Source organism: Zeus faber (assembly GCF_960531495.2).
Source record: "Zeus faber genome assembly, chromosome: 2".
In the NCBI taxonomy this organism is placed as follows: Eukaryota; Metazoa; Chordata; class Actinopteri; order Zeiformes; family Zeidae; genus Zeus; species Zeus faber.
Window position 1 is genome coordinate 20,099,915 of NC_137189.1, and position 11,479 is coordinate 20,111,393.

An 11,479-nucleotide genomic window follows, 5' to 3' on the forward strand; every position below is an offset into this window, starting at 1 on the left:
GTTTGCTCTCGGGACCAGACCGCCGCGCAAACAACAAAGAATGATTGCACTACAAACTCCGGCTTGCACACATACACACACACAGACAAACAGTTTGGCGTGCATGTTACGTACTGTTTGGCATAATTCTCCATTTGCTTTGGACCACCATTGTGAAAACACACGCACACAAAAAAAGATCCAAGCTTACACCTGCAACCCCCTGCACTCACAAAGGCACACACTCACTCACACACACACACACACACACACACACACACACACACACACACACACACACACACACACACACACACACACACACACACACACACACACACACACACACACACACACACACACACACACACACACACACACAGTTTTTGGACGGGCTCCCACTAACCTGGTCCGGCAGGGATACAGGGTTTGTTTGGATAAGTGGACATTACAATCGCTCTTTCTGATGAACCGTGATCACCATGGACAGGATTTAAGGATGTAAAAGTACTTGTGATATCCAGTGTCCCAATATAAACTAATTTATAATGTGGCATTAAGTTCTAATATAGCTTTTTTCTGCAGATATCAGATTCCAATTTCCAAAAGACAGTACTATTTTATTTACTATCTTATTAAAAAGAAATATTTTATCGGGGAAATTTTTTTTCCTATCGGACATTTTTTATCATTTTAAATATATATTTTGAATAAATGAGCTGTAGCTTCTGGAACTAATCCTGTCACACAACTTGACAGTGCCACACACTTCCACGCCCTTATTTAAGCAGCCAATCCCTCCTGCCCTACCTTCTTTTCTGCATTGTTGTGCTCCCTCCACCTCCCCTGCATCCACCTGTTGGGTTCTACTCTTTTATCCAATAGGGGGGGATTCAAGCTCATCACTCTTATATTTCTAGCTCACTAAGTATTCCTACGAAACTAAAGTAACATGACTGTGTTAGAAATGTAGTTGAGTAAAATGTACACATATTTGCTTTGGAATAAATGTCTAAGTCTCCGAAACTGAATATTCTTGCAAATGTACCAACGTTTAATAAAGAAGTACATGTACACTTGCTACTTTCCACCACTGCCTATCACTCTCTAACTGTACAAAGAGATGATGTTTGGTGTCGTGCCAACACCACTATACACACTTTCATATCCACAAACACAGTTGCAGTCACTTGGTATTCCTATCGCGTGGTGTATATCTTAAGTGTTGACAGAGCAGTGTTGCTGGGCAGGTACCTTGGACAGCGGCCATGCAAAGCAACCACAGTGTGACAAATACAGATGTCTCATTGAGCTTAGAGGAGCAGACAACACAGCGCTGAGGATGCGACTTTTGAGCCTTTCCCAATGGAAATGGATGGACTGCCTGAGAAACTCCTTCCTCTTCTAGTCAAATGGTCTGTCCCGCTCCCGTCTGTGCCAGTTCCATAGCGCCAGCATATGCATATAAACAGCAGCTCTGGTATATCTGTAATTGTTATGATTGGTGTTTTGGTTTATGGGATTATTAATGGATAGGTTGGCTTATTTTCAACCCAGGTCCCCATTATTTCTAACTGTTCATAGGACAACATCGCTGAATTATTTACTATTTACCTACTGTAGGCTTCGCTTAAATGTACTAACTTAATAAACCTACCACTCTGCTGCATGGTCTCAGGTAAAAAAAAAGATGGGATTAATGATGGGAACCACCATTTTAATAAAGCCTGGGTTGGAAAATGGCGAACCTATACTTTTATTTTCATATTTTATATATTTCTATAATTGTATATTTATTATAAATTGTATGTATAATGTATATTTATTCATAAATATCTATGATATATAACTATATAACATTTATGCAATTGCTTTTATTTGCTTTAACTGGTTTAATCTGACGAAGTATAAAACCTCAACAAACAACACTATCGCATGACACCACTGAAAATCGCCATTGTGATTTAACGCAGACACTTTCATTTCTGTATTTGTATGAGAGTGAATGGGTGGGAATATTATTCAAAGGCAAAGTCTCTGTTTTCATCATGTTGCTAAGTCCCTGGGAAACCCTCATAAGGCCCCCGCTGAATCGATGGGGCCGCTGGTAAACAGGTCTGCATCTGAAGCACAGCACTGAGAGGAATTAGTCGGGGATTAGAGCTACCTGAGCTCTGCTCCATGGAGACCCAGCGTGTCGCTACACACACCTCTGACGACAACGAGCGTAATTTTTGAGCCCTTCTAAAGTTTACCTATTTGACACAAAGCAAAAAAGAAAACAACCTTTCTGAACATTCCTTAACCAATCAATTAATAATTAAATACCAGGTTTTTCGGTTTCAATAAGATCCTGAAATATCTCCGTGAGAGTGATTTAACACCACCCTAATGCACCTCAAAAATGGTTATAAATCTCTTGCTGTTAGTTAAATATAAGGGCAGCTGGAAGGTTAATATAATGGATTTAATTTCATGGTTTAGATTTCAATTTAAATATACAGTATATACCGTATATGTTTTATGGAAACGTGCAAAATGTAACCCTAAGAATATAAATTTAGGTTGGATATTAAAGGTCTCAATTGTATCAGAATTATACCAAAGAGGTCGGAACAGATGACAGATGGGCCACTTAAATTAATAATTTCACTTTAAATATCAATCTCGGAATTCGGAAAAGAAAGTCATAATTTTGCAGAAATGCATCCTAAGAATTACAATTCTGGTTAGATATTGAAAATCTAGATTGTCTCAGAAATACATAATAAATTAAGTCAGAATTCTGTGATTTAGGTCAAATTCTGAGGTTAACGTCAGAATTCTGGGAATTACACCAGGATTATGAGATAAAAGTAAAATGCTTGAGAATACATTTTCAGAATTGTGATTTGTCTTTTCATAATTCTGGGAATAAAGTCAGAATTCTACAGAAATCTATTCGTATTTGGATCTAAATTGTATCTCAAATCAACCGAAGAGGTCTGTACGGACGACGAAAGACACAATCTGGAGATTAAAGGTAGAATCTCATCAGAACTCAGAACTCATTTTGAGATTATTCTCAAGCAGAAATTTGAGGTTATTGTCATAATTCTGACATTGATCTCATAATCCCCCCGCCACCAGTCTGAATTGGGTCTCATCAGCATGGAGGAATAGACTGGTGGAAAAATTCACAGGAAGAGATAAAGGGAGTGACAGGTGGAGGGGGCTTGAGGAGGATGATTAGCTCCATCATCTCGTCATCTGAGGAATCTTTATCAAGACCTCCTAACGAGTCTCTCTCTCTGTCTCGCTGATTTGATTATCCGGGCGCTCACCACAGCACCTCTACCTGTTGCGATGAGCTCCCCTTGCTAATCTGCGAGGCCAGGCTGCTATAAATAGACCTGTCTCGTCATCTAGTGACGCTAAGGGACACACAGTCACACACACAGTCACACACACACAGTCACACACACACAGTCACACACACACACAGTCACACACACACAGTCACACATACCGTTCACTGGTACTGGCAGGTTTGAACCCAAAAGCACAGACCAAGTTGCAAGGAGAGTTCGGTTTACTTCCAGTAAGCCAACAGGCAAGGTCAAAACCTGGAGACCAGTCACTCAGGCAAACAAATCCGACAAGGGGCAGACAGAGAATCCAAGGTCCAGAAAGCAGTCAAGGGTGATCAAAAACAGGCCGCTCAAACCACACCATACCCACACCACATAACCCCGACACCAAACTGAGGCCAGGGAGAATACCTGGGCGAAGCCCCCCCCTCTGTGTCCCTTCCCCATGCAGGAGAGTCCCTGTTCAGGTGCCAGTGTGGCAGTTTTGCCGACCGCACGCCACCCAAGTGGCATGTTCAGGGACCTCCGGCACAGAGGCACAGAAGACGGGGGTTGTAGACACACCAGTTTATTGTAGAGAGTGGGTGTCTTGACCAAGATGGTCCAGACCTGGGCCAGTAAAAAGTCTGGATCTCTGGATGACATCTCTCTCTGTTCTGGCCTCAAAAACATGGAAGAAAAAACACTGGAACTGAGCAGAGTCTGATGCGAAAAGTTATTGTGTATCAGACAGTCAAGTACAGCAATATATAGTGAGTATTTTTGCATTTATTTAAAAAAAAAAGGTTTTTAATTACCTTACCTTACTTTAAAATACCATACAATACCTACCCTACCTTTCCAATCTTACTTTACCTTGCCCTACCTTGCCTTACCTACCCTTCCATTCCTACCATACCATATACTACCAAACCTTACCTACCCTACCTTACCCTACTGTACTTACCTTACCCTATCTTACCTACCCTGCCATACCCTAACTTACCCTACCTTACCTACCCTACCTTACAGTGCCTTACCTTATCTTACACCTTACATTACTTTAGCCTACTCTGCTTTACTCTACTGTACTTACCCTACCTTACCGTACTTCATCTTACCTTACCTTACCTACCCTACCTTACATACCCTACCCTAACCTACCTTACCTACTCTACAGTACCTTACCTCATCTTACCTTACATTACTTTAGCGTACTTACCTTACCTTCACTGCCTTACCTACCCTACATACCCTATCATACTCTACCTCACAGTACCTTACCTCATCTTACATCTCCTTACCTTACTTTAGCCTACCTGACCTCACCTTGCAGTGCCTTACGAGATAATAACACCTCTAGGGGCACACACGTGCACGCACGCACACACGCACGCACGCAGGCAGGCGCACACACACACACACACACACACACACACACACACACACACACACACACACACACACACACACACACATATACACACAATAATTGAAAAAAACAACAACAGCCTTCCTCACTTTCTAGTCTGGTAGCGAAGTCAAGTAACAAAGAGAACCATGAAAAATAAATAGTTTTGGCTTTCGAAGAAACAAAGAAAATAAAAGTTTCTTCCTTTTTCTTGATATTGACTTTGCTGCTATTTTTTCCTCTGCATTGGTTCTCTGCTCTGCAGAGTTAACTCTTGTGAAAGAGAAGACACAAAACAGCGTGAAGAAGAGCTATTGCTGTTTCTGAAGTTGTCTCAGATAAAAACCTGCAGGGTGCTCTGGAAATGCAGTTACAAAACTCAGTCTCCGTCTAGAGTTTGGCTTCCTGTCTCTGCTGGACTCTCAGCCCCTCTTCACACATTTTCCTCAACAGTATGTCATCACTGTCTACATCTTTTGTTGTCCTCTCCTGCTGTTCTGTTCAATTTCTTTCTTTCTTTCTTTCTTTCTTTCCTCCAAACTTGACTTCTCTGCCCTTCCATGTTTTTATCCTTCTGTGTCTCAGAACATCTGTCTCTCTCTTCCTTGGCCTCCTTCTTTTTCTATTTTTTTTTTTAACCTCTGTATGCTAAAAGGGACAACATCAAACGATGAGAGTCAACATCTCTTTCCATCTCTCTCTCCCCCACTGAGTCACGGCTTCTCAGAGAATTATGGGAACCACGCTATGTATAAACAGCTTGGTAAGTAAACACGCGGTTCAATTTAATATACAGTGTTATCCAAATGGACTGTGTGTGTGTGTGTGTGTGTGTGTGTGTGTGTGTGTGTGTGTGTGTGTGTGTGTGTGTGTGTGTGTGTGTGTGTGTGTGTGTGTGTGTGTGTGTGTGTGTGTGTGTGTGTGTGTGACAAATTTAAACACAATAACATACACACTTACACACACACCCACTGATTGACTGTGCGTGCGTGTTCTTTCTGTGTATGTATATGGTTAGCATAATGCTGTACACACACACACACACACACACACACACACACACACACACACAGACACACACACACACACACACACACACACACACACACACACACACACACACACACACACACTTTCGGTACCGAGAAGCACTGTTAGCTTAGATAAGATAAGATAAGATAATATAATATAAGATAAGACTTTATTAATCCCTGGGGGAAATTCAGCTGTTATATACACAAACAGCCCATTTATGAGGAGGACACCTTGCTTCGAGATGAAGTCTGCAGCAAGCAGAAATGTGAAGCAACAGTTTGTCTCCCAGGAAACAGAAACAGATTGAGCTTCACCCAAAAATAAAGCAAAGGAGACCTGAGACTCGGATCACACTCAACCTTTGTGAACAGATTCCTCAAATTATTTCAAACAAATGGTTACGTTTAATAGGGATTCTATCTTTGATGATGGTGTTGGGTGCGTCGGAACTAGATATTGATTGCGCACGCAAGCAAGGAGAAGGGGACACTGTCTTCAATCAAGAACAGGAATAGGCGTCGTTCCAAAATATGTTTGACATTTAAAGTGTAATCCATGAGACAGTCCGTGTTGGGAGGATTAAATCCCAGAATTTCATTTGAAACTCGAAAGTATGCGTTTGTCCTGATAGATACATTCGTTCTTTTCATATCCCCACCTCACTTGAGTAGGTGGGGATATTCTTTTATTCGACGGTGGCATTCTTTTTTTGTGAATGTTAATCCATATTGACAGTTTTGTGACCACAACCTGCTGCGTTGCTTCAGCAAATTCACCGTGGCCGCCTTTGACTCCTTCTGCTTGCCTTGATCAGTGCATTCTCCCCGAGAGAGGCGGACCCCGCCACCAACAATGGAAACAGCGTATACTGTAGAGGAGCACCTGCATAACGCAAATACATTGAATGGCTGTGCCAGATAAATGAAGTATAAAATATGGAATTTGTTAAACAAAATAATCTCACAGATAACTACCTTAATGCTGTGCACTTTGGGGAATCTTAGAGTAGGAGAATATTTAAGCTGCTATGCTGCACATCAATGTCACCTGGCTGACTGAGTGACCAATCAGACCACATAACGACGACGATAAAGCTGAAAAAAAAACATTTTAAGAGTTGCACGCCCTGGTTTGCATGACAAGTCAAATAATTTATCTATGCTGTCGCTCCACCCTCGTTTTAACTATGAATTCATTATTTTAAATCTACAGAAACAGAAAACGACAGAAAGTCACCAAACACCAATTTTATTGGAAACCAATAAAATTTATTTTTTAATATTTCTGCAGAGAACTGTGAATTGGGGGTAAAATGTGCACCCCCCACACAAACACATTGCACCAGATAACTGATGATTACTCTATGTTTTCATACTCAATATATCATCCATATTTCATAACAGACGAGAGCTCTCTGGGGTAACGACAGGTTTTGGAGGTTTTCTTGAAAGTCATTGGACATCGGCAGCTTACCATCTCTCTCTCTCTCCTCATTTCATTCTGCTGGTGTAGCTGTGCTATATCTGCACTGTCTGTCGTGACGGCCTCGCAGCTGGGTCGTAAAAACAGTGTTGAGGCCGGACATTTTGAGGCTAGTCTGCTGGCCTGGCCCGGCCCGGCCCGGCCCGGCGCAACACACACACACACACACACACACACACACACACACACACACACACACACACACACACACACACACACACACACACACACACACACACACACACACACACACACACACACACACACACACACACACAAAAATGTACACTCATAAATACAGTATACACACAATAACCCTCCTGTGTCAAATCCTGATTCAGTCTCATTTAGTCTCCTTATAATCTCATATTTAATATTGTAATTAGTGTTGTCATAATCTCACAATTAATATCCTGATGTTATGTCCTCATAGTTTTGTGTCATCATAATCACATAATTCATCTTATAATTTAGCATCCTCATAATCCCATAGTAATCTCATAAATTTGTCTTCATAATCCAGTGTCCTAATCATCTCATAATCAATCAATAAATCATAATTTAGTGCCCTCATCATCCTGGATCATTCCAATAAGTGAGTGAGTGTGTGCGTGTGTGTGTGTGTGTGTGCGTGTGTGTGTGTGTGTGTGTGTGTGTGTGTGTGTGTGTGTGTGTCTGTGTGTGTGTTTGTGTGTCATTGTATAGTCATCTCCAAGTAGAGGACAAGGTAAAAAAACTAGACCCGCTCCCCTAACCCTGCAATCATTCCACTAGATACGGTACACAGCGGATGTGATTATAGAAACCTCTAAATTTAACGTGAGAAGATACATTTAGTGGACGGACTGAAGACAACGGTTAGGTTGACGTAATTGTGTGCAGTTCGTTGCCATTATCCATTATCTCTTACGAATGTCCGCGTCACACGCCCTCAGAAGCAAATCCGACACAGTGTTCAATGGAGAGGTGGACTGAAAGGAGAGGGGCATAAGGGATAAGGAAGGGGTGAGGGAGGTGTGTGTGCGTGTGTGCGTGCGTGTGTGTTGGAGGGGGGGGTTATAGGATAAGCAGCATGAACCTGGACCAGCAAGCAGACAGGGGCTGACGTTGAGCAATTGCCCTCGTTAAAAACACGGCCCACCCCGACACACACGCACACGCACACACGCACACGCACACACACACACACACACACACACACACACACACACCTTCCTCACCCCTTCATTATCCCTTATCCCCCTCTCCCTTCAGTCCACCTCTCCACCCGCCTCCACGAAAACTTTTAGTGTGGCTAGGGCGCAAATGCTAACTTTAAATTGCTAATTACATTTTTTTTTAAAGAGAAAGCAATCGGCCCTAAAGGCAATCACCAAAATATAGATGATAAGCACAGTAGGAAGTATACTGCTGTTTATGTATCACAATGAGAGACCGTTACTATGGCGATAGACGACATGAGTTCTGCCGTTTCAGCTACCACGAAAAAGAGGGGGTTGCGGGAATGCGGTCAGTTAAAGGTTGCACGCGAAAATTGAAAAGGGAATATTTTCTGAGATCTGGGTGGAAATTGGAGGAATTGGAGTCATGTGTTGGGTGATCAAGATGATCACGGATGTGCACGGACTGCTTCTAATGTACGTGTGTGTGTGTGTGTGTTTGTGTGTTACCTTCCTCGTACGTGCACGTGCCGTCTCTCTCCTTCCCTCACTATTTGCCGACATTATGCACACTCTTTCTCCACTCTCTCTTCTCTCTCTATCCCTCTCTCTGCAGGCGGTCATTTATCAAGGCAGACAGTAGCTGGTGGTCCTCCCTGACTCCCACCACCACCACCACCACCACCAACTCCACCACCGTCTCCTGCCTCGGGGGCCCTCTTTGCATGCGGGGTAAGGAGGAACCGAAAAGAAAATAATGAAACTACGGCCCGTTGCCGTCTCTCATCTGAAGCTTTGACTGTCTCCTTCTTCTACGTCTCGATGTGAACACTCCAAACGCAGAGACCGACTCAGATGAGGTACTCGTGTTAGACACGTGTGTGTGTGTGTGTGTGTGTGTGTGTGTGTGTGTGTGTGTGTGTGTGTGTGTGTGTGTGTGCACGCGTGCGTGTGTGTGCGTGTGTGCTCACAGAACGTGGGTGTCCATTGCTTCAGAACAACATCCTGACGGGACAGCTGCGAGCCAGTTTCGCATACCTCACCAAATTAATTTCAACAGCACACATAGACTGTACTCACAGTCTCTCACACCAAAGACCCCGTCGCGTCTCATCCCCCCCCCCCCCAAACCGAGTGGCACGAGTCACATGACTGTGGTACGTTTGGAGGTTTCCGAGTTTCATGTGTAGAGGTTGGTCTTTTATGTCTTAGTTAAGAGTCTGAATTTCATTCAAAGCAAACTTTCGGTTATTCGTCATCAAGGTGAGATTAGCTTATTTTTATCCAGTCAATATCCTCTCCTAACTTTTCTTTCTCTCTCTCTCTCTCTCGCTTGATAGCATTTTCTTTATGTAATCATAGCCGGCTCATTGCCAGGTGGCAAGCGATGTGGAGGAAATATGGCGATATGGAGAAAAACATTACCGTAGACAATATCACCTCTAGCCTCCCCGCGGCTCGTGGAATCAAGGTTCAAAGGGGACGCCATACACTCCCCCCCCCCCCCCACCCCCCACCTCTCTACCTCTCTCTCTCTCTCTCTCTCTCCTTCTCTCTCTCAGTTCACCTTTCATGATGAATCCACTCCCGCCCAGCGGGAGTGGATTCATCTTGTCCACATCCATCTGCTGCTCCTTCCACTTTTAACCCCCGGCGTTCTTTACACAGCATGCAAAATGGGCTAACACGCGTCATTTTACCGGGGGGCGCCACAATGTGAGCAACTGTGGCACTTCTATCACCGTGTGTCTATGTGATGAAGGTCCCCACTTAGCGCGAATGGCCTTTTGTGCTGGCAATAATACACACGTCATTACGTACCACGTCCCAATCCAGGACTCAAGGAAACACCGGCACCTGTCTCGTACCCTTCCACACACACAGTTCGGAACTTAGAATGACGACTCTGAACGGTCAGGGTTATGTAGAGGTGATGGTATGCTCCTACCTTTCTGTAGATGATCATGTTGGGGGAGTCGCTGTCCAGGTCCACACTGCCCATGGACCTCATGGAGCGCAGGGTTCGGATGGGGGCTGGGGCATGTTGTGGACTAGGGCTTGTGCTAGGGCTTGGGCTAGAGCTTGGGCTACGGCTTTGGACTGGGCTCTCCCTTGTCTCCCCTGCACCTTCAGATGACCTAGATGTGGGACCCCACAGAGCGCAGTGCTCTCCTTCCCCCTGCTGGCCTTCAAAGATGACCTTCTGGCCCTCATGGACCTTCTCCTCCTGGACCTTCCCCTGGACCTTGTCCTCCTGGACCTTCTCTTCCTGGTCCTTGTCATGGACATCCTCCTGGATCATCTCCTCCTGGATCATCTCTTCCTGGATAATCTTCTCCTGGACCATCTTCTCCTGGACCATCTTTTCCTGGACCTTCTCCTCCTGGACCTTCTCCTCCTGGACCTTCTCCTCCTGGACCATCTTTTCCTGGACCTTCTCATCCTGGACCTTCTCCTCCTGGACTTTCTCCTCCTGGACCTTCTCCTCCTGGACCATCTCTTCCTGGACCTTTTCCTCCTGGACCTTTTCTTCCTGGACCTTCTCCTGGGCCATCTCCACCTGGACCTTCTCCTGGTCCATCTCTTCCTGGACCTTTTTCTCCTGGACCTTCTCCTGGACCATCTCACCCTGGACCTTCTCCTGGTCAATCTCCTCCTGGACCATCTCCTCCTGGACCTTCTCCTGGATCATCTCCTCCTGGACCTTCTCCCGGACTTCCTTCCTCTCCTGCTGTATCTGCTGCTGCTGCACTGGTGCGTCAGCCATTGTCAGACGTCTCTCACATACACTCTTCTCCCTCGATTCTTCTTCCCTCTGTCCCTCTTTGATATACGCCTCTCCCGCTTCCGTCCCGCTCTCTCTTTGGTTCCCCTGCTTCCTTTCTCGCCCTCAGTGGCCGGGAGCTTCTGGAGCTGGAGAAAAGAGAGGGAGAGGTTCAACAGAAAAGAAGAGAAAAGGACACCCAGCTTGAGGAACCTACCCCCCCACAGAGAGAGAGCGAGAGTGTGTGGAGGAGAGGCCTCTCTCTCTCTCTCTCTCTCTCTCTCTCTCTCTCTCTCTCTCTCTCTCTCTCTCTCTCTGT

At 44.6% G+C, this 11,479-nt stretch overlaps 1 protein-coding gene across 1 annotated transcript in view; it reads right to left on the reverse strand.

Annotated features, from left to right (window-relative positions):
- The window catches only part of rgs6 (regulator of G protein signaling 6), a 75,496-nt gene extending 64,994 nt beyond the window's left edge, over nt 1–10,502 (reverse strand). Inside the window, exon 1 of the mRNA XM_080024485.1 lies at nt 10,345–10,502. Within this exon, the coding sequence (XP_079880611.1) occupies nt 10,345–10,407 (63 nt within the window). The 5' untranslated portion in view covers nt 10,408–10,502. The remainder of the gene's footprint in view (nt 1–10,344) is intronic.
- Between the last annotated feature and the right edge of the window lie 977 nt (nt 10,503–11,479).